We start from the raw sequence: 23,929 nt of genomic DNA on the forward strand, positions 1-23,929 counted from the left end.
AGCCTCCATAGAAAATTCGATTATTTCAGATTTTCTCGTAATGCTCGTACATTATTACGTATAGAATATTTTCGATTATGGCAACGACATGTAAATGCGATAAAATTGATAATACTTTTTCAAAGAGAAGGATAAACATATTTCATTTAATACCTGTATATGTGTTTATCCTATTCGATAAAATTAATCATACATCTCGACTGCGAAAATGATATTACCCCGACACGTTACACCATGCCACCGCGTATCCCATTGACCACACGCTGTCAGTCACGTGCCGACACGTTCCGCTACTTCTGAGTCACAAGTCGTTCTCGACGAATTATGATTCCATTAGAACAGCTCTGCATAATATATCTGTACAAATCGAGAGAGGGGATGTCGTCTCTTTCTTCCTGTTTCTCTCTCTTTCTCTCTCTCTCTCTCTCTCTCTCTCTCTCTCTCTCTCTCTCTCTATCTATCTATCTATCTATCTATCTATCTGTCTATCTTTCTTTCTCTTTCTCTCTACATTCGTTAATTTATTAGCAATCCTCCGGGGCAGCAGTTACGAAAATATACGCTTTTAAATCAACTTCACATTCGCGATCGATTGTATTGTTCCTTGGCAAAACGAAGTCTTTATTAAAGATCAAAAATTAATAATTGAATATTTGAACGAAAAAAAAAAAAAAAAAAAGAGAAACAAAACGAATCTCCCGAGACGATATTTTTAAAAAATATATAAATTCAATCGTGAATTCCATGGAAGATGCGATTCCCGACTAATAAAATTCTACACTCGTTTACATAAGTAGACGAATGTCTACTTATATCCATAGCTCGGCTTTCGCATATTCATTTAATGAAAAAGATAACAAGGAGCTTTGTACACATAACGACGTTAAATGCACGTGTATGTACGTTTATACTAAGGCAATATCAAACTTAATTGTTGCCTTGATATATTTTTAACGTGACAAATCTCGCAGCACAGTCGGATCCATTAGATATTTTGATAGCGGATATTCAACGACGTGTTACTATCAATAGCCACAACCCGACTTGGCTATATTCAGCATGATAACAGAATTTTCGTAAGAACATCTTACAGGAAAAGGAAGATCTTTCGTTTTTTGCTCCGACGGATTGAGGAAGTTGCATCGATTGATGAACCCATAACTCTTTCTCTCTTTCTCTCTCTCTCTCTCTCTTTTTTTCGTTACACCATTTAATTGAGAAAATATTAAAACGAGCTAAATTCGTATTTGTATGCACTTTTCATCCTCTGAGAATACCATACGGAATATTGATAAAAATTTGAAAGAACGTATTTTAAAAAAGGGAGGAAGAAATAGAAAAGAGAGTGAGAGAGAGAGAGAGAGAGAGAGAGAGAGAGACAAAAAGAGAGAGAGAGAGAAAGAGAGAAAGATAGATGGACGCTAAGACGAATTCTAGAAAGACAGTTACTGTCATAGAAAACGACTCTAGACATTAAGATCTTGCAATTAGAAGACACTCTCACGTAAGTACACGTACACATCGCGTTTACACATAAAGAAAGAGAAAGGCACACATAGAAAAACGCAGAGAAAGGAATAGAATCCATGTGTCTGCTGTGAGACATAAGGAAAACGTCGTAGGAGAGAGTGGTGCTCGTAAGTAGAAATGGCCAAAACGGCCAAGAGGTTAGGGACCAATCGTGGCCGTCGAATGGTCTCTCCAAGAGGGTGACGGAGAGAGGGGGTAGGGTAGGCGGCACGTGGATACCGATAGAGAGTTAGAGAGAGAGAGAGAGAGAGAGCTTAGGGTGAATTGGGAACGCAAGGAGGGTTGTTTTATCGAACTCAGAGAGAGAGAGAGAGAGAGAGAGAGAGAGCCACAGGCAACCTGGAAAACTCAAGGAGGTTGATCTTGATCAGACAAAGAGACCGGAAAAAAGTGCTGGAATTGCTTGGTCCTAAGAACGAAGAAAAGAAAAAGCAAAACGAGTCCTGGATTTAAACCTTATTGTCTCAAAATAGAAAGACCGAGGAAGAGACGTTCGACACCGTAATACTAATTTTTAATATACACTTATTGCTAATAATTTCACATATAACTGGTTCATACAAAGGATAGATTTTTAAGACAATCATATAGTTTTATTTTTCACGTTTTTTTCATACGTCTTTCCAACGGACGTTGAAATCGTTCCTAAGTCAAATCTGTTTGTAAAGAAAAATGTTTTCTGATGGTACTCGTGGTAATAAAAAAAAGTCCGTGATAAAATGCCGAGATTAAAAAGGATTTTTAACTTTCACTTCCTCTCCTCTTACTCTTTCTATTCTAAAATAGAACTAAATATCGAGTAAAGGAAATTAACAAGTTAACCCTCGTCTTGGCGGACGCTGCAAACGCAGCGGTGGTCCCGTCCGACCGCAAACTGCTAGAGAATTGATAGTAACCTCGTGTTTAATTATTATGTGGCTTTAGAACGTAGACCTCGACTCTAACGTGCGAATTAATATGTTACGTACTCCAAGCTTTTCGAGAGTTATACCTTGTCTTTCATTTGTTTTGTTAGATTTCGATTACTTTTTCTTTTCTTGTGTGTTTTTTTTTATTATTATTATTATTATTACTTTCTTATTTTTTTATTTTTCACTTTGTCATTTTTCTTTTTTTCCTAATATAATTATTTTTCTCTTCTGTCTGAAGTATTAACGCGAACATCGATGTAAATACATAAGATAACGTTAACAATTTGCATTTGAATATGCATAGTTCGAAGGTTGTTCTAAACTTTACATATTCGATCGCAATGTAAAATATCATAGACCTGCTTCCTACCAATCAGAAACGGTCGAGAAATAGCGTGCATTGATTGGCGAACGTTTGCCATATTGCCACGCGCATGCCCGTTTTCTTCGTTCTTTATCGGCTACGTGATCATCCGTAATTCGTGAATACGACAATTTTTCAGAATAAAAGATATACCTACGAATTTTTTTCTTTATCGGTAATAATTATCGGATTTAATTATTTTATGTTTCAATCGCTGAAAACGCGTTTCTTTTTTTTAATATTCTTTATATCTTTATTTGTATTTTTATCATGCTATCTCTTTGGGAAATGTCCTTTAACGAGATAGGTTTAAATGAAATCTTAATTTTAATAAAAGGAAATTTTAATTAATAAGATTCACGCGTGCTTTCGAAGATTTTGGAAGCTTATTATTATTTTTAGATTACAGGATTAAATCTAATTGCAATTGATTAAGAAACTCTATTCGACCTCGATTTGCGAAAGGCCATTATTATCCGCATAAAGTCCTCAACCTATTGATATAATACGCGTGATTGTAGATTATGATTTTTCCTCCATCTTCGATAATACGAAATTAGAACAGCTAATTACGCAATTTCAGATATGGTAGCAATCGTACAAGCCGTACTTCTAAGAAACGTTGCTATTCGTGGAAACGTCTCTCGAGTTCCTAAGATCGTAGATAGATATCTCGTGACTGATATTATTAAATCGAAAGGTAAACGACACCAAAATTAACGGTAGGATGAGTCAAGACGAAAATGGAATCAATATTTTTTACAACGTTAGCGATGCGAATGTTATTATCGGGATATTGGTACACATTGTGCAAGGATAAATTCGATTGAAAAAAATTAATAAAATTTAAAAAGAGGTAAGTAAAAAACTCCTATCTAATGTCTCTTTTACTTCAATACTCCGTATAAAAAAGTTGAACGAAAAAAGAATGATATTAATTATTCCTAGGACGTGACTCTTTTGTCAATTTTCAAAGAAACAAAAACCCCGATTTCATCGTCAGAAATTTCAACAAATTATATATCCCATAACACACGTCGATTCGCTACGAAGAGTAACCTCGATATCGAAAAATCCCAATAAAATTTTGATAAAGAACAAGAACTCTTGTTGCCGTTTAAATTTGATCGAAATTTTCCATGCAACCGTCTACAACATTGATTTATCTTCGCGGTGATTCGAGCTTCGATCTTGTTTCTCGAACGTGATAATTTGACAGGAGAAGATGAAAGTTTCGGTACCTTCACCGTTATATACCTTTGTTACATCGTAAATTTCGTATCGGATAAGATTTCGAGCTACCCTTGTATCCTAGAGAATAATCTCTAAATCCATCCCTCTCTCTTTCTCTCTCTCTCTCTCTCTATCTCTATATATATCTATCTTTCTCTCTTCCTTTCTCTCATACACACATACTCTATCTATTTCTCTCTCTCTCTTTCTCTCTCTCTCTCTCTCTCTCTCTCTCTCTCTTTCTTTACAAGAACTTTACGATAATACGTCAAGAGCATTAGGCAGTATAATCCATCAGATCACGGCTATGGATGACCGTGAAAACGAAAATGGAACTTGTAATGTAATTACATGATACGCCTGCCACCCTCTTCTTTCCATCCCCGACAACTTTCTTAACCTCATCAATCCACTCTTTTCGAGGACGTATATGAGATAGAAAGGGAATAAAACAAAAAGGAAAAGAGAAGATAAAGATTCTCTTATCATATTTCATTCGGTAAACTCGACTTTACAAAAATTTCCCAACAACAATTTTCCGATCTCCGTTCTATCGGGAACGTCGATTTTTCGATTTTCACAATCAATCATTTTGAAACATTTCATATTTTTTGACTCACCTGTACTCTAGCTTCCGTTAAATCGATTTTCATAGCGATTTCTTCTCTGGTGTAAATATCCGGATAATGTGTTTCTTGAAAGGCACGCTCCAATTCTTTAAGTTGGGCCGACGTAAACGTCGTCCGTATGCGCCGTTGTTTCCGCTTTTCCGCGAGACCGTCGTGTCCCGTGTAGGGTTTGTATCCTAATCCTCCTGGAATTAAAACGGAGAGATCTTCTAAAATCGTGTATCCGTTCGTATATTCAGTTTCAGCGTTTAATACTTGGCTACAATAGTTGACATCGCTTTTCAACATTTAAGAATTATTTTTTCCTTCCCTTTTCTCTTTTTTATTTATTTAATTTACAGGAAGATAATAAAATTACACGAACCCTTATTACGTCTTGTATGTCTGCATATCGTCCAAAGAAATTCGTTCGAAGTTACATATACAGGTAGATAAAAGAGGAAAGAGGAGAGAGGGAAAGAAAATGGGAGAAAGGCCGGAGCTAATGGAAAATGGTGTCTGACTATAGCCCGTCCCGTACTACTTAAACCAGCAGATGTTCCACTCGTACCAGGCGTGAGATTATCGAAACTAAACTTTACATTTATTCTATACAAACTTCTTTCTTATCAAAAATAATATTTTCACCATTGTTCGCTCATTTTTATCCGTATGAAATAATTCATTTCTTACATAATAGAACAAGTATAGTGGAATTAAAAAATTACATTTCGAAAACTACGAACCTAAGTGTATTTCGAAGTTTTTATTCTCTGAGCTTTAAATGTAAGTATATACATATATATATATATAACAAAAGAATTAGACTTAAATTTTATTCGAGAAAGAAAGAATTTTTGATTCGGAAAACGTTGAATATATTTCACGCGTAACGTTCCAAGATGGAACGATTTTACAAGGTTGACTTAATATGTGCTTTCTCTCTCACTCTCTCTTTTTCTCTGTCTCTCTTTCTCCTCTCTTTTCCTTCCTCTCTCTCTCTCTCTCTCTCTCTCTCTCTCTCTCTCTCTCTCTCTCTTTCTCCCTCTCTTTCTCTCTCGATGAATTCCAAAGACCACGACGTCGAGGAACACTGTAAAATTTGCTGAGGGTGACTAGGAGGGACGTAACCATAGCAATGAGTGACCGAGGTAGGGAGGAGAGAGAGGGAAAGAGAGATGTCCATTGATTTTCAGTGCCATCTTGTCGCCGCTTCTGGGAGAAGTACCGCTTTTAGGGTGTACATGGCGTAAAGGGCTGCACACACGCCCACCTTGCATTTATAAGTCATTCAAACGAGAGAATTTCGTAGAACGTTGCGATAAGTAGCGGGAACGAACGTACGAATCGGCCATTATTTTTATTACCTTTATCTATCTTTACGGCGAGTGTCCAAGGAAATCTTTTATTTCAATTTTTAAACATTTATTTGACTGATATAAAAGGAGAAACTGCAATATATTCGTCTATTACGTTTGGTAACGCAACGGTAAGCTCTTTCTATGTACACACATACTTATATCCCTCTATTGTCCCTAGTTGATTTTAGCGATCTTCAACTCAATATTATTCCACGACAGATGTCAGAGAGGGTCTTCTACTTCGAGAATAATAAATATTCGAAGTTACTAGAAAAGCATGTCATTCGTATATAGTAGTAGGTACTGTGTCTCCGTCGTGTTCTCTCGCACAATATTTGCGTTCTTAAAGATATTAGAAAATAATGAATATCAATAAATATTAAGAAATGATCTCAGAAGCGACGGCAAGCATTACATTTTCTTTGTTAAGATGATTGGAAGGATCGGCAAAGAGAGAGGAGCAAAAAAAGAAATTCCACGAAAATTGAAGGAAAAAGAGAAACGTCGAAACTCACCTTGGAGATTAATCGCAGAAGGAAAGATGGAGGCAGCGTGCCGATGAACGTCCTGCGATCGGGCCGCCATTACGGAGCACGGAGTCGCATGGGCCCCATGATGTGGATGGGCATGAGGATGCGAGGCATGATGGGCCCCAAGTGGACCCGCGCTACCACCGCCGCTCGCCGAGCCGGCATTCGTCGAGTAACCGGCGGCTCTCGCAGCCGTGTACCGATACGCCGCTTGGCTCATTTGCGAGCACGAGCTCAGATCGCCGTAACCGCATTGCATCTCGCTCGCGGCCAACGCGCAACTGGACGCTTCGAAGCCGGCGGCCGCGGCAGCCGCAGCTTGATTCAAATACGAGTAATCCATTATTGTTTTCGTTGATTCTTTTCAATCTTTTCTCGTTTCTTATATTCACTTTCTCTCTTGCTCTCTCTCTCTCTCTCTCTCTCTCTCTCTCTCTCTCTCTCTCTCTCTCTCTTTCTCTTGTACGAGGACAGGAAAAATCTTCGAGACTCTCGAAACGAGCACCACTTTCCTCTTCAATCCATGAAAGTAACCGCGTCGAATGCTACCCTTTCTTCCATTCTACCCTTCGAATTCCGATTGTTCCGAGATCGTCGATAAATTAGATCACGATATTATAACGATCTCACACTGTACGTTGCTTTAGCGTAGATATATCGCGTAACGTAGCTTCCTTTAGATAAGAAGAATGTTTGTTCGATTGCGCGGGAAAAGTCGAAAGGAGGAAGCTCGAGGGAGCGCGCCTTTCGGCGCGGGCGCGCTCCTGCGACGGCAAGGACGACGTAGAACGTAAACCGCAGAACCAGAGGGGTGAGAGCCTTTCCTTTTTCCCCCGGTACTTGAACCCGACCCCCTTCACAAAGTAATGTACGAGATATCAGAGCGCGTGCCTTTCACATCGGATAAATCGTCGGTTAACGCGATATCGTATAAGGCCGTGGGCAAACGGCTGGAGAACGATCTCTTCGATGTTGGCTTCGACGAGCGCAAAACGGACCTCTTCTTCCTCTCCTCGCCTCACCTCTCCTCTCTTCCTCTCTTCTCTCCTCTTCGACGCCAAGTTATGACGCGTAATCGGATCAACGATATCAAATTATTGCGATTATAGCACGGATAGGAGGAAGTTTTTCGGCCCGTTTAAGAGCGTCCGAGACGACTGACTGGTGGGTCTCCTCAAAATCAAATGATAAGCTTAATTCGATAAACGGCGGAGGGGCTGCGCTAGGGGCGGGTTCACCCCTATCGAGGTACACCGTTGGCAAGGTCACCGGCCTCGGACCTACCTTTCGAGCATTCCCATTCGTTCATCCTCCCAACCATCCCCGGAACAACCCTCGACCTTCTCGAACACGCCCCTTAGTTACGGTCCTCTCGACTATGTTCCCCACCAATACCATCACCACCACCACCACCACCACCACCACCACCACCACCACCACCACCACCACCACCACCACTACTACCACTACCACTACTATCACCACTACCACTACTTCTACCATCACCATCCTCCGTCGCATCCTGCGAGACTACCATACAGATAAAAGACGGAAAGAGAAAGAGAGACAGGCAGAAAGAGAGAGAACGTTATCATTCGATGATGCCTTCCTGTGCTCCTGATTTTTCGATCAATTCGAAAGACCGCATAACGTCCGACTCGTATATTTTCTACTCACTCTTTCTTTCTTTCTTTCTTTCTTTCTTTCTTTCTTTCTTTCTTTCTACGTATAGAATCGTTTCCCTGGCCAATCGGTCCAAGTTTCGTCTTCTTCTCTATTTTTTTCTTTTTACTTTTCTCTCTCTATCTCTCTCTCTCTCTCTCTCTCTCTCTCTCTCTCTCTCTCTCTCTTTTGCTCTCTCTTGCTCTCTCATCCTCTCTTTCTCTCTCTCTCTCTCTTTCTCTCCTCCTCTCTCTCTCTCCCTCTCTCTTCTTTACGCTCAACTACCGTTCGTCACTCGACTGATCATCCCAATCGTGACGTCCATTTGTTGTCCGAGTTTTATTACATACATTTTTTATCATGGATTTTTCCGACAAAAGCGAAGCAAATCAAGGTATCGTAATCTACATACGATGTGTTTATTCTCGTGCACAATTGCAAATCGGCTCGATTAAAATTCATGTAACCAAACTGTATCATTTATTCGAATTGTAGATTATCAATATTTTCCTTCCTCGTTGCTCGGATCTCCAAGCTTGGCCGCGACTTCTTCTCTCTACAATACCATATATTAATCTATATTCGTTGAAATAAACATTTGGAATATTGTGAGAGAGAGAAAGAGAGAGTAATATATTTTTTTAAGGAATATTATAAAATGAAACTTCGTTATTTACAAGCTTTTGAAACGATAACATGATGCTTTTGAAACGATAAAATATTGCTTTTGTAGATGCGAATCGGCTGCCGTCGGAAACTTTTCGCTCGATAAATACGAGCAATTTCATTGTTCTTTTTAATAGTAAATGCATATATTCAACGTTATTTCATTCTGTATGCATAATACCTACACATTTATTATTGTATTTACTTGTAATATTAAAAAAAAAAATCTTATTAACAGGTGAATAATTTCTTGACAATTACTTCGTCTGTCTTCTTGTTGAACGAAATATTTTCTCCAAATACTTCTTCAAAGATATCATAGGTATCCGTGATAAGGAAAACTTTCCACTGTTGTCTACACTAGACGATTTTATTTGGGTCGAGACTAGGAACCTGTGCGACACTTGTATTCCACTTGTTCTCACGACAGTAGAGAATTATTCTACCCTCTTTTTCCTGAATCCTATCCCAAGGGATTTCTGAGTTCACGGAACGTGTGCGACACGTTGCCATACATCGTTGCAGAATCTATTCATTGGCGTAGTCGTGTATTCGTAATTTGACAATAAAAATCTTAAGAAATATGTATTATCAATAAAATTAATTTACATTTCTCGTATATCGAGAAACAATGAAAAACTTTTAATGCCTGTAAAGATGATTCGTTGCATTCACTATGTATGAATTTTATTTTTCTTGATTAGAATAATAATTCTAACGATATTTTAAGCTCATCTTTTGCCTGTAATATAACGATAATAAATGTACTAAGCGAAGAATGTATTCAATACAATACTTAATTTATGCAAATATTTATTGTATATTGTAAACGAGTGATATCTCATAAAATACGCCAATGTATAAATATAGATGGTCACGCGTGCTAGATCCGTAGAAAAACAAGAGGGTAGAAGTACATTCTTGTCACTGTTCATATATATGTATATAAATATGTGTATATGTATGGGTACAGCAACCCCTTGGCAATTGCTACATATGTCCTTGATTTGTCCGGAGAATAATATTCCCTTGTAAAGTTGATTAAATATTGGTTAGTGATTCGTATACCCTTCGAATACCATTTTTCTTCTACCCCGGTAATTGAAATTTTCCTCGTAAAGATGAAAATATGAAAAATAGTTTGAATCGGTAAAAATTTAATAAAAATTTAACTCCAGTAAATTTTTAATTCTTTTCTCAGATATAATCCTGTGTTATCTGTATAACAGATATGTTGAAAGCAATACACTCGCGTGAAAATTATTTATAGCACAATTTTTCAATCTGTTTTATCTCTTGAATTATTACCGACCAATTTTCTCTTACCGACAATATCGGTTCGCGTAACGATCGATCCGCGATAAGTACGAACACTGCATTATCGACGTATGCGAAAACAATTCGTAAACTTTTCAGTAGGTAAAATCGCTTGTATTTAAACGACTTACCACAAGTATTATTTATTCGATGCATCACTATCGAACGAAGGTAAAAACGAGATAGAAAAATCCGCTGCGTATAATGCAAAATAATAATGCAAGGCAATCAGGATTGCTCATAAAAAGTAACGTTACGTTAACATTTTCTAAATTCATCGATCGTATTTCGCTAAGTTTTTATCAAAAAATCTTTTCTTTCGTGATTGGTACGGCGATAATACGATCTCACCTTTGGGAGTTTCGCAGAGCGTTTCGATAGGTGCATTAGTTCGTTTCGATAACGCGACTGAGACGCGGTCAGCAACAGGGACGCATGCGCAATAATTAGACGTCATAAAAGAGATAGACAATACGTCATTCCTTGTTCTTTCCGCTCGATATAGATATATACGGTGTCTCTCGTTCAGAGTAAGTACACGTAGGGAGCTTCGGGGAGCCTCCATTAGAAGAAACCAGTAGAAACCGTATGGTGTGCTGTGTACTTTTCGAGAGAAAGGAGAAGAGTGAGAGTTCATTTGGTGTGTTAAAAAAGACGCGGGGCGGGGCTGTCTAAGAATTTTGACATCGGCGTTCTTCGACAAAATGAATTGACTTCTACGTCCGCTCGTTTTTTACCTCTCAGCAGGCGTTCCTTATCTCTATTCTTCATCGCGTACGTTTCGAATTTGACAAGAGGAAATCATGGAGGACGATCTGCCGACCGAGTACGATGTGGTCGTTGTAGGAACAGGTATTGATTTTTTTATCTGACCATGCAATTTTATGTAGAATTTTCATAACCCTCCCTTCCTGAACCGGCATAATGACTTTTGACAGGTATGACGGAATCGATCGTTGCCGCGGCGGCCAGCAGGATAGGGAAAAAGGTTTTACATCTGGACAGGTGCGTCGTCGGCTACTCCTTTGACGCTCTATCAATGTCCTTTCCGCGTAACGCTCGTGCGCCCGAATATCGTCTTCTAGATTATATTATAAATTATATAGAACGCTTTGATTTTCTCGATGTTTCGCGATACGATCATACACTCATACGTATATTTGTATATATATATATATTTTTTATGTATGTGTTATATATATATATATACATATATGTACATCATATATATCTGCATGACAAAATTTATTATCATTTATTCTTTTATGCGTAATATCTCTCTCTCTCTCTCTCTCTCTTTTTTCTTTCTTTCTTTCTTTTTCCCTTTTTTTTCTTTTTTCTTTCTTTTTTTTTTTTTGTTCTTTTTTAATCTCATTCTTACTTTCCAACATTTCTCTAATTTTTCATAATCGTATATTATGTATTTAATGTATATTTATGAAGTATTTCTTTCAACATATGCAAGCTTATGTACTAATGAATTTTATATAATTTGTATAATAGCAACGAATATTATGGTGGACTTTGGGCTACATTTAATTTCGATGGTTTACAAAAATGGATAGAAGATCTAAAGACTGCCAAGAATAATACAAGAGATACAAAAGTCGATTTAGAAGATGGACAAATATTTTTAAAGGCTAGTGATCAATATTCTGCTGTTGAGAATATCGAAGAAACTTGGTATATTTCGAAGTAAGTTTACTTAATTCAGATGTGATATGTCCTTATAGCGTATAAAAGTCTATCGCATTTTTCTATATATAATTTAAATTTTGTATTTAGTGATGCAGATCTACCTGTTCTATCTTCGAAAGATACTCAGACGGATGGAATTGGAGACAGTGCTAGTAACGAAGGCACGGAGAAAACTGATGAGGACAATACTGAGAAAAAAGAAATTGTCAAACATTGGAGTATAGATCGCATAAAAAAAGAATACAGGAGATTCAACATCGACTTGGCACCGAAAGTAAATTTATGCTATAAACAGGATCTCTTTGATATAAAAATAACATTGTTATATAATTTTTTATTCACGAATACTTTTCTTTATGACAGCTTTTATTCGCACGTGGTAAATTGGTGGAATTGCTGATTTCTAGCAATATAGCACGTTATGCAGAATTTCGTGCGGTATCCAGAGTTGCTACATATATGTATGACAAATTAACTCAAGTCCCTTGCTCGCGCGCCGATGTGTTTGCTAACAAAACTGTTAGCGTCGTGGAGAAAAGAATGTTAATGCAACTTTTAACTTCTTGCATGGAACAAGGAGCTGATAGTCCAGAGTTTGATGGTAATTAAATTGGTTTTGTTTCTAACTTTTTTTTTTTTTTTTTTTTTTTTTTTTTTTTTTTTTTTTTTTTTTTAAACAAACATGGCTACAATACTAATACTTCTTTGAATCTGTTTTATTTGCTGATTCATACATCACACGTAGAATATTCAGTAGCATTATTATAAAAACGATTTGCTTTGTATTCCATTTGTGACATATTGAATCACTAAGTAACCGACATGGCTACTTAATATTCTGAACAGTATAAGGGGGTATGATATAGCTTTAGTGCTCTTTAGAAAGGAAATCCATTTATAAATAATTTTTAATTTCAAATGGTATTTGATTTCTGTTTATATAAAGACTGTGATGTAATATACAATACATAAAGTGTTTTATATAACTGTTCATTAAACATATTTTCTCCTAACAGGTTTCCGCGATAAAACATTTTTAGAGTATCTCAACACAAAAAGTCTTACCCCCATAGTACAACACTATGTTGTACAAGCTATTGCAATGGTAACAGACAAAACATCTTGCAGAGATGGTGTTAATCGCACAAAGCATTTCCTTAATAGCCTTGGACGTTACGGAAACACTCCCTTCTTATGGCCTATGTATGGTAGTGGAGAATTACCTCAGTGTTTCTGCAGGTAACTATTAAAATATCGAAAGAGCATGAAGGTGCTCATAAAAATGAGTAAAGTTAACAATTTATTCAAATTTCCAGATTGTGTGCTGTATTTGGTGGAGTGTATTGCTTGAAAAGACAATTGGATGGTGTAGTAATTAAAGAAGATAAATGCGAAGCTATTGTAACCGGAAAACAAAGATTGGCTTTGGAGCATTTAGTAGTAGGACAAGGACACTTACCACCAGAAATTGTAGCTTTTGAAGGAGAGCAACAGATTTCGCGAGGCATTTTTATTACTGATAGGTATGACTCGTTTATAATTTTTTATAAATTTACAAAGACTTTAATAATTGGATATTTTTACTTACTTGATAGGTCAATTATGCAAGGAGAAAAAGAGAACTTAACCCTTTTGTACTATCCACCGGAAGAGCCAGGACAAGAACCTGTTACTCTGATCGAACTGGGACCATCTACCAATGCTTGTCCACAAGGTTTATGTAGGTATCTTGTAATAACTCAAACAGTACATTAATTTATCATTCCCTCATTACTTTATATTCTAATATATTATTATATTTCATTAGTTATGGTTCATATGACATGCAAACGTACTAAAACTGCAAAGGAAGATTTAGCGTACATGGTAAAGAAATTTTTGAGATCTGAAATGGTAGAACCAAGTCTTGCCCGTAATTTCACAGATTCTCATACTCAGACAGTTTCACCTGATAAACGACATCTACAGGTAATAAATCTTCCAAGAGTATTCTATACAAACGATTCTATACAGTTTAGGATTAACAGGAAAAAAATATACATTTGGATAAAAGTACAAATCCAAACTAAGTATTTAACGATTTCTTTACTAGGAAGGTAATCAGCAGGACTATGAACCAAATGAAATAGATTTAAAACCCCAAATATTATGGTCATTATACTTGAACCTTCCTGCGAGCGATATAAAATTAAACGATACAGCACCGAGTAACATATACTTGTGCTCTGGACCGGATTTGGAATTAGACTTTGACTTTGCAGTTGATCAAGTATGTTTAATAAAAAACATTATATATATATACATATATATATACATGTATTATTTATATATTATTACTTGTAAATACGTTCTTCTTTCTTTTTGTCCTTTTTATAGGCAAAGGAAATTTTCAAATCCATGTATCCCGATGATGATTTCTTACCTCGTGCACCGGATCCAGAAGAAATTGTTTTAGAAGGTGACGAAGCACCTGGGCCGAAATTCGAAGGAGATACGCAAATAGATGGAGAGGAGAAACAAGATGTCGAAAAAGCAGAAAAAGAAGAATGAAATAATTAACATATTGCTTCAACAGTGTTACAAGAGAAAATAAGGCTTGCGCCCTTAGTGTCTTCTACCTTCATCGTTATTACGTTCACTTATATATTCAAGAAATAGCCGGTCACCGTTCATGTAAGAGTAGCAAATACAAGCAAATGGCTTTAGAAAATGTTACGATTCCATTTTTGAACTGAGTTTATACATTTGTCAAATTCATTCTAAATCCAGTTTTACTATTAGATTTCGCCATTACGTGCTTTTGCATTACTTCATCTAAAATAAATAAAAATATAAATAAAATAAAAATTAAAAAAAAAAAAAAGAATAGAAATGTCAATATATGCATGTAAGAGAAGGAAGTCTCAGGCACTCTTTTTTGTGAACACAGTGACGAGTATTGGACAAAACATGATCGTATCACCGATAAGTGTCAAAATTTGCGATTGCATTTATATTCGTACTTATTGCCATTATTCGAATTGACATAATATAAGAATGTAGTGAGTCAATACCATGCATTTAGCTGAATACCACCTTGCCACTCTTTATACGTGTTTAATTTCCACGTTTTCTCTTTATGTAACAGGTTATTGCTTCGTTAGATCACTTATTGTGTATGTACTTATATGACTTTATTACGTCGTACGTTATTATGCTATACGTGCAAAATCTTATCAATAACTCTGTTACTCGTTTAAGAGCCAATTGTATTTAAGGCTGTGAGAAGTAACATTCTTTTCTAAGTATTTTATGAATAATTTTTAAGCTTGACTCTTTTGATCATTATAAACTTAATTACAATGTATCATGTGCATCAATTTAAATATCTCTGTTCCTTTTATAATTTTACAAAGATTTACAAATTCTTTATTAAGAAAACCCAAAGAAAGTAGTTCATGTGCTCTCACCTCTGGCCTCGCAACTTTTAAATAGCCGATTTGCTGTAAGATGAATTTACTAAAGGAAATATTAAATTCATTGAAATTTATGTTTCTCTAAGCTCTACGACATATATCTTATATCGTTACATACAACAGCCTAACTGGATTCATGTATAAACCCAGTTTCTTAAAATGCTTTATAATACTCATATTTATTTATATTTGACATTATATTACACAGTGCATAAAAATACACTACAGTTAAGCGAAGGTATGTCCCAATCTTTGTTTCACATCAAATTGTTCATTGATATCTATGACAGAAAAAACATTCCCGTAGTAATTACGATTTTTCTAAATAAAGTTCATTCTAGCAATTTTGCAATTAAGTCTCTCTCGTGAATTACGATTAGTATGTATACGGATATGTGTGTATATATATATATACATATATATATATGCATGTGTGTGTATATATATACTAATACAACTACAATTATAGAGTTGTAAAAAAATGCTTTTGTTTCCTTGATTATTCTTTGAATGCAAATATGCAAATTCTCTTATTCTTAGGAATATCAAAAAATAAAAAACAATGTTAGTATTCTACGAATATACACCATCGTGACATTTTTATATATTGATATTAATTTTTCAAGGAAACACATATTTATTTTAATTCATTATTATATATCATTGTGTCTTAATGTTCATAGCATGCATATCATATTTTGTATTAAATTAAAAATTCAACCAAATTCTCTCATTAGGTTGGCACTATACAACAACATATTATATACTTTTATCTTGGGAACTTGTATTTTCTGCAGTTTTTTTTTTTTTGTTCTTACTTTCTTTAAAATAAAATGTCATGATTTAGAATAATATTCTTATTATATTTTATGTACATTACATTTCACTCTAGACATTATTTATATAGATATTGGCTTAACATTTCAAATAACATTTAGGCTATTTAAAATAGTACCTAAAGTTTTAATAAGTAAGGTAAAAAAATTCTTTTTACCCTATTTGTATCAATCTATTTTACAGTTGTTTTTTGATTGAGCCAAAGAATATTCGATTTCTGCCTTTGTAACAAGTTTACAAATTTCCATTTTAATTTCAGCTTGGACATGCATGGGTAAACTAAGAACAGTTTGCGCCATACTTTCAAAAAATAACTCGATGCTACTTTTATCTTCATCTTCCATTTTAATGAAACTAAAGTCTTGCCGTAAAATAGTATTGTTTTTATTATAATTTTTTTCATTACCATTTTCTTTTATTAATAATTTCAAACAGTTAGAATTCTCTGTTATGGATTTTGAATAATTACGTGTCCTTTTATTAGGCTTGTTCAATATCGTACAATCTTGTACTTTTTCCTTAGATGGTAAAATGATATGACTTGTAGAATTTAACGCAGGGAATTCATTTATTGCGGAAGGAAAACCAAATATTTTCGGCTTATTGAAAAAATTTGTTTGATAAGGCTTTGGATATATAGGCCTATATTTTACGCCTATTTTTTCTTCCGTATTAGCGTTATAATTCCATTTTAACAAAGAAGTTTGCGATTGCGACTTGCTATCCATTTTTATTTTACGTTTAGCTCGGTATTTTTGTGGAGGAGTATAATACAGAGTAGTAATACGGTCCAGATCTAAATCAAACTGAAGAAGCCCCAAGGCAGTTGTATCTTCATTTTGATCATTTTGTTGCAGCTCCATGATGCTAGAACAGGTGTCAACTTCTTCAAATGCTTCTCTTCATAATTACACGACTGCATTTTTTTTTTTTTTACATATTCATTTCTTTTCACTCTTACAAATCTATCAAAATTTTATCGCAAATGTATTTGTAGCATAAAAAGAGAAAAGAAAAATGTTCCTTTATAATTACAAACAAATACGAACTGTAATTGATTTCTTTTTTTGTAAAATTAATTTAATTGTCAAGGAAAAATTTCTTATGATGTTTTTAACATACATTAAATAAAAATGTTAGGCTTACAATAAGTCACATAAAGTTTCAATACATTCTTTATATGTCCTATTACATTTGTATTTTAATTACGTGTGTGTTATTACAATTAATTAACACATATTATACGACAACACTGAAAATATAAATTAATTTGGACTAAAGTCTTGCATACTGTATCACAAAAAGTTAAACTTACTTGAAGTACAAAGATTTAATAGAGTTACAGTATCGACAACGTCAACTTTTCATATCTATTTATCTAGCCTTATCGAATAACATTGAGGAACAGTCTTTTATAACTCCCACAATTAGTCTATAAATATAAAATAAATGAGAGAACGATTATGCGTACTTTTTCCAAGACACTCGCCAGCGCCATCTGTAGTTGCTTTAGCCTGTACAACGCTATAAATAGGAATGCTTTTCACTTATACATATAGATGTCACTGTAGCTTATCATCTACGATATATCTCTAAGTTCGACCATTTAACCGCAAGATGGCACTCAAAGATTCAGAAAATTATTTAAATCTATAATTTATTTAGAAAAATATTTTTAATCGTAATTTATTTACAATAAAAAAGATGATTCAAAGTTAAATATTCTCTTAAACGTTAAATCGTTAATTTTATTTTCGATAAAAAAATTTTAAATAAACAGTTATACCAAGTATAATTATTTCTAACACTATAATCAGCAATAATACAAACTTATTAGTTAACACTCCTATTTTCATTCTATTCAAAATTCTCCGTGTTTTATTAAGTTCTTCATCCGTTTGAGATAATCTTCTCTTTGCTCGTAATAGACGCTCGCTTTGTCCTGCTAATTCCGATATTACTTCAGTTCCTATCTGCTCACTTTCAGTCGCAATTATATGCGACCTTGTCAGTGATTGCGATGTACGTTCCAAAGCAGCATTACTCTCCAGTAATGTACGACGTTGTTCCCAATCAATTTGAGAATTCATTTTAATTGATTAAATGAATTTCTTATATAATTTTTTACAAATTTATATTAATTTTCTGATTCAGTCATCATTTCTATGAATTCAGCTTCATCGACTATAAAGAAAAAAACAATAATGCAGAATGCTTTTAACTCGATAAATTATATAGATTTTTCAGTTGATAAATTTTATATATATATTAAAAAAAAAAAAAAAAAAAAAAAAAACATAATATAATGGTTTTACTAGAATCATCTTCATTTTTATCAAATTCTTTGATCATAAGCTGCATCTCATCAAGTGTCAGATTAGAATCAATTTTAATATTAATTCTTTGTAAATCTTCCAATCTAATTTTTTTAATCGGAGATTCTGCAGTAAAAATCTTGAATGCATATTTAAGATGATCTATAGGATCTTGTGTTTTCAACTTTTCAAATACTAATAATTCGAATAAAATAAGTTAATATACCTAATGCAGATATACTAATTAACAAAGCTATCACAATATATAATTATACACACCAACATAATAAAAATCATCAAAACTAATCTTACTATCACCACGTTTATCGTACATACGAATAACTGACAAAACAAAAGATTTATTTATTGCCAATCCCAAAGCTTTCATTGCTGTTTTAGCTTCTTGATAATCTAAATAACCATCTGAATCTGTATCCATCGATGTAAATGCCTCTTTTATAAGATATTTCTTATTCTTCCACAAACCAACGTTATCTTTGTACTTAATTGTTTTAATAAGATGTGACATTTAATATTTAATTACTACTTTCTCTACTCCCAAAATTAATAAGAAGAAATTATCACAAAATGACATCAAAAGATAAATATATTGAATCTCTTGACCTAGATGAAAATAAATAAAGCAATTTTATTTACCCTTTTGTCACTTTATTATATTCTTCCTTGAATTTATTAATAGATTTAATTTTCTATTGAATAAGAAGAAGATAACACATAATCGACAATAATTTTTTTCGAGATTAAACCACGACACACCCAATACGTAAAAACAGAATCAACTAAAACTGATAATGAAAATACACAGTTTAAGTAACGCCCTCTTCTTCGTTCTACTCTTAATGAACTACTATAACAAATCACGTCGGATCAGTCGATAAAACAGAATTATCATTTACCTAGCAATTACAAATACATATTATTTCTAATCTTTCTATAAATAATCAAATATTTTTAGTACGATATTTATCAAATATGATATTCTATTTATAAGAATATTTATCATTTGATACTTTTAGCAGCTGATACTTCTTCGTCTATTTAAAATAATCTTTGAAACTTATTTATTTAATAATAATAAAATTCGTACATTCGTATACGTCTATATATATGTTTTCTGATTTGATATGGAACCATAACCTTGATGTGTTTCTATCTCTATTATACTACGTGTATATCTTATTTCCTCTTCTACCCGTTCTTCTTTTATTTAAAACTACGACTTGTGTTATATCCATTTGGACATTGGTCATGACCTTGACCACGGATGATATAAATGTATATATTATATACGATGTATGTACTTGCATATATCACTCCGCGTTATTGAGAAAAATTTGAAGGTATATTCGGACATAATTGATATATACGAACGTATGTATGCACGTATATACGTATGTATATATGTATATATGTACGTACATTAGACAACGTGTGGATACGACATTCTTTGGTTATGTTTTTGTATCATAAAGAATTGCCAAGGAAAATTTATTTGTATGAAATAATCATAATTTACGATTGAATAGTATCGATATCATGCAACACAGTTATAAAACAATCTTAATTTTATTCTTATTTAGTTTACATAACCGCGTTCGGAACGTAGTAGGAACGTGTAGTTTGAGTTGTGAAGATTATGACCTATACGAACATTAAGCTTGATTTAATCCCATTAAAAACATTTACATTCAATATTTTCGATGTTGTTTAATTGCATTTTTAACTCGAACTCTTCGTATCGAATTACTTCGTGCTATTTGCTGACGCATTTCGTGGTGTCTTGAGAAAACTAAAATTACAATTCGTCGAGCAATCTATGTAAGTCAAGGAATATACGTACATATATATACGTACGAACATAAATCTCAAACGTATGTACGTATTTTTTCGCGTGCGTCATAATAAAATACGAATCCTATCGAACATATTGGATTTGTATAAAAGATGATTAGAATAAATGATCTTTATGATAAACTTGAAATACATAGTTCGATATCGTTCCATGTATTTCGAGACGCTACGAGAATCTAGCAACGATGATCGCGCAGAAAATGAACGGAGAAAATTAAAACGAATTGAAAACGATTCTTATCTTCCATATTTTGATATGACCTTATCGTATTCGATGACTCATTGAGTCAGCATTTTTCTACTTAACTATCGAAGGTTTATCGATCATCATCTTAATTTGGTCGACACTTTTAATGTCGTTATAATTATTGCAAGATATTATCGAAAATCTTTGACATCTGATAAAATATTGAATATTTTTTGATTATGCTGAACATTACACCAACAAAAGTTCGTTTATAATAGGAAATTCGTGTGGTAGTATGGGCTCATCAATGATGCAAATGGCGGAAAAAAACGTTGAAACGGTCGAAGGTGAGACGATCCATAACTATGATAGTATGTGTGTTCCGTTGATCACATATACGTAACGGTTTGCGCCCGCGTGGTAGCTTCTAGCAATAACCGCTAGATTTTTCTCCAACTTTCCTTCCGCATTACTTCCGCGTCATTCTTCCTTTTAGATTGAAACAAAGTTTCAGCTCGAGGTCAAAAAATAAATGGATAATTTTTCGATGATAATATTAAATCGAAATAATATTTTCTGCGTCAAGAATACGATCGATATTGACAGAAAATAATATTAAGGTCTCGCTAATCGATGGTCAATAATCCTTCCTACGGTTGCTTCATCGAGTTACGTAGTAGATACGTCAACCAATCCTATTACCTCCCTCGTATAAACGCGAAGCTGATTGGCTGTTACCCGAGTAGAACAGGAAGAATATTCCAGAAGCGTCCTTTCCCGAATAATATATACGGCGATAGGGTGCGGATTCGTCACTCACGTTGCGAATCGTCGTGTGGAAAACTTCTTCGCTATCCTTCGAGAAATTTTTAATATTCGGAAACAAAGAAAAGGTACGTTTTATATAGTGTTCTTTCTTCTCTATTGTCCGCTGAACGATACAACGTGATAAATCGTGCGTTTTAATTTGGTGATTTTTCATTATTGAGAATAAAAAAGGAATATAGAATAAATGTTCATCGAAAATATTTCCTCGTGATTTCAGAAATAAGAGAAAACTAAAATGGCCAAAGCACCTGCAGTTGGTATCGATCTCGGCACAACCTACTCTTGCGTTGGTGTATTCCAACATGGAAAGGTCGAAATCATCGCCAATGATCAAGGAAATCGTACTACGCCCAGTTATGTTGCATTTACTGACACCGAGCGTCTCATCGGAGATGCTGCTAAAAATCAAGTTGCTATGAATCCGAACAACACCATCTTTGGTAAGTTGCTCGTCGTGCTTATTGCTTTCAAATAAAACACGTTTCATACATTTTTACGTATCGTACTTCTCAATACGACGGTTTCATAAAATTTAATTAATTTAACTTTATCTTCCTCGATAAAGTCATTTCTTTATGACCAATAAATATAAGGCGTAATTATTAATTTTGGGCTTGAAGATTTTCTTTCGTCGTAACGAACGCAACGTGAACAAAATATTTATTTCTTTCGATGAATTTGGACAGATGCTAAAAGACTGATCGGGCGCCGTTTCGAGGACCCCATTGTCCAGACCGATATGAAGCACTGGCCATTCACTGTTGTGAATGAAGGTGGCAAACCCAAAATTCAAGTTCAGTACAAAGGAGAGACGAAGACTTTCTTCCCAGAAGAAGTAAGTTCCATGGTCCTTGTGAAGATGAAGGAAACTGCTGAGGCATACTTAGGAAAGAACGTCACCAATGCCGTAATCACAGTACCAGCTTACTTCAACGACTCGCAGCGTCAGGCAACCAAGGACGCTGGTACCATCTCGGGCTTAAACGTATTGCGTATCATCAACGAGCCCACCGCTGCCGCTATTGCTTATGGTCTAGATAAAAAAGCATCTGGCGAGCGTAACGTCCTTATTTTCGATCTTGGCGGTGGCACCTTCGACGTTTCTATTCTGACGATCGAAGATGGCATCTTCGAGGTCAAGTCCACGGCAGGAGACACTCATCTTGGCGGTGAAGATTTCGACAATCGTATGGTCAATCATTTTGTCCAAGAATTCAAACGCAAATATAAGAAAGATCTTACTTCCAACAAGCGTGCATTACGTCGTCTCCGTACAGCTTGCGAACGCGCGAAGCGTACGCTTTCTTCGTCGACTCAAGCAAGTATCGAGATCGATTCTCTGTACGAAGGTATCGACTTCTATACTTCCATAACGAGGGCGCGTTTCGAAGAACTCTGTGCTGATCTCTTCAGAAGCACTCTCGAACCGGTTGAAAAATCTTTGCGCGATGCCAAGATGGACAAGGCTCAAATTCATGACATCGTCCTCGTCGGTGGATCCACGCGTATTCCGAAAATTCAGAAACTTTTGCAGGACTTTTTCAACGGCAAGGAACTAAACAAATCGATTAATCCCGACGAGGCTGTAGCCTACGGTGCGGCTGTACAAGCTGCTATCCTTCATGGAGACAAGTCCGAGGAGGTCCAAGATCTTTTGCTCCTCGACGTTACTCCATTGTCCCTTGGTATCGAAACCGCTGGCGGTGTCATGACTGCGCTTATCAAGAGAAATACAACTATTCCAACCAAGCAAACGCAAACATTTACTACTTATGCCGACAATCAACCTGGCGTATTGATTCAGGTATACGAGGGTGAACGTGCTATGACCAAGGACAACAATCTCTTGGGTAAATTCGAGCTGAGTGGAATTCCACCGGCACCACGAGGCGTACCGCAGATCGAAGTTACCTTCGATATCGATGCCAACGGTATCCTTAATGTTTCTGCCGTGGACAAATCTACTGGCAAGGAGAACAAGATCACCATTACTAACGATAAGGGACGTCTTAGTAAGGAAGACATCGAGAGAATGGTTAACGAAGCTGAGAAATACCGTAGCGAGGATGAAAAACAGAAGGAGACCATTGCTGCTAAAAACAGTCTTGAGTCTTACTGCTTCAACATCAAGAGTACTGCAGAGGACGAGAAACTCAAAGATAAGATCAGCGCCAGTGACAAGCAAGTTGTCCTAGACAAATGCAATGAGATCATTAAATGGCTCGACGCTAATCAGCTGGCTGATAAGGAGGAATACGAGCATAAGCAGAAGGAACTGGAATCTATCTGCAATCCCATCATCACGAAATTGTACCAAGGAGCAGGTGGAATGCCAGGTGGTTTCCCTGGTGCTGGTGGTGCTGCTCCTGGTGGAGCTCCTGGTGGTGGTAGCGCTTCTGGACCTACCATCGAGGAAGTCGACTAAAAGAAATTCTGTTCCCCCTTGCCACTGCCCTCTTATTGTACTTGAATAAAAGAACATAGAACAATTACAAGCAGCTTTTTTTTTCTTTTTTTTTTTTTTTTTTGTTCTAATACTCTTTGATAAACTGTAA

At 35.2% G+C, this 23,929-nt stretch overlaps 6 protein-coding genes across 8 annotated transcripts in view; 2 read left to right on the forward strand and 4 right to left on the reverse strand.

Annotated features, from left to right (window-relative positions):
- LOC122628739 (paired mesoderm homeobox protein 2B-like) overlaps positions 1-6,923 on the reverse strand; it is an 11,274-nt gene extending 4,351 nt beyond the window's left edge. Inside the window, exons 1-2 of the mRNA XM_043811322.1 lie at positions 6,523-6,923; positions 4,659-4,852 (exon numbers count right to left, since the gene is read on the reverse strand). Of these exons, the coding sequence (XP_043667257.1) occupies positions 4,659-4,852; positions 6,523-6,880 (552 nt within the window). The 5' untranslated portion in view covers positions 6,881-6,923. The remainder of the gene's footprint in view (positions 1-4,658; positions 4,853-6,522) is intronic.
- A 3,718-nt stretch (positions 6,924-10,641) lies between these two features.
- Positions 10,642-14,743, forward strand: LOC122628831 (rab proteins geranylgeranyltransferase component A 1). Its single transcript, XM_043811535.1, has 11 exons — positions 10,642-11,034; positions 11,121-11,187; positions 11,686-11,877; positions 11,968-12,154; positions 12,244-12,481; positions 12,897-13,119; positions 13,197-13,403; positions 13,476-13,600; positions 13,688-13,848; positions 13,973-14,149; positions 14,257-14,743. Exons 1-11 carry the CDS (start codon positions 10,986-10,988, stop codon positions 14,428-14,430), a joined length of 1,800 nt encoding a protein of 599 aa, XP_043667470.1. The 5' UTR covers positions 10,642-10,985; the 3' UTR covers positions 14,431-14,743.
- Positions 14,744-16,177: 1,434 nt separating this feature from the next.
- On the reverse strand, positions 16,178-17,612 carry LOC122628843. Its single transcript, XM_043811570.1, has 2 exons — positions 17,488-17,612; positions 16,178-17,039 (listed from the first exon to the last, which is right to left on the reverse strand). Exon 2 carries the CDS (start codon positions 17,033-17,035, stop codon positions 16,340-16,342), a length of 696 nt encoding a protein of 231 aa, XP_043667505.1. The 5' UTR covers positions 17,036-17,039; positions 17,488-17,612; the 3' UTR covers positions 16,178-16,339.
- A 287-nt stretch (positions 17,613-17,899) lies between these two features.
- Positions 17,900-19,309, reverse strand: LOC122628848 (vesicle transport through interaction with t-SNAREs homolog 1B-like). 3 transcript variants are annotated; one of them, XM_043811578.1, is made up of 2 exons: positions 19,145-19,309; positions 17,900-18,356 (listed from the first exon to the last, which is right to left on the reverse strand). In XM_043811578.1, the coding sequence occupies exon 2, from the start codon at positions 18,260-18,262 to the stop codon at positions 17,921-17,923; it is 342 nt and encodes a 113-aa protein (XP_043667513.1). In that variant the 5' UTR covers positions 18,263-18,356; positions 19,145-19,309; the 3' UTR covers positions 17,900-17,920. The 3 variants fall into 3 exon arrangements, with proteins under 3 accessions (XP_043667513.1, XP_043667514.1, XP_043667515.1); XM_043811579.1 differs by lacking the exon at positions 19,145-19,309 and adding an exon at positions 18,767-19,039; XM_043811580.1 differs by lacking the exon at positions 19,145-19,309 and adding an exon at positions 18,488-18,721.
- Positions 18,310-19,016, reverse strand: LOC122628606 (cell division control protein 31-like). The gene is made up of 3 exons (XM_043811045.1): positions 18,767-19,016; positions 18,488-18,682; positions 18,310-18,356 (listed from the first exon to the last, which is right to left on the reverse strand). The coding sequence occupies exons 1-3, from the start codon at positions 19,014-19,016 to the stop codon at positions 18,310-18,312; spliced, it is 492 nt and encodes a 163-aa protein (XP_043666980.1).
- A 1,970-nt stretch (positions 19,310-21,279) lies between the features above and the next one.
- Positions 21,280-23,866, forward strand: LOC122628830 (heat shock 70 kDa protein cognate 4). The gene is made up of 3 exons (XM_043811532.1): positions 21,280-21,439; positions 21,592-21,814; positions 22,061-23,866. The coding sequence occupies exons 2-3, from the start codon at positions 21,610-21,612 to the stop codon at positions 23,797-23,799; spliced, it is 1,944 nt and encodes a 647-aa protein (XP_043667467.1). The 5' UTR covers positions 21,280-21,439; positions 21,592-21,609; the 3' UTR covers positions 23,800-23,866.
- The last annotated feature ends 63 nt before the right edge of the window (positions 23,867-23,929 follow it).

This window comes from Vespula pensylvanica, chromosome 4 (genome assembly GCF_014466175.1).
Source record: "Vespula pensylvanica isolate Volc-1 chromosome 4, ASM1446617v1, whole genome shotgun sequence".
Classification (NCBI taxonomy): Eukaryota; Metazoa; Arthropoda; class Insecta; order Hymenoptera; family Vespidae; genus Vespula; species Vespula pensylvanica.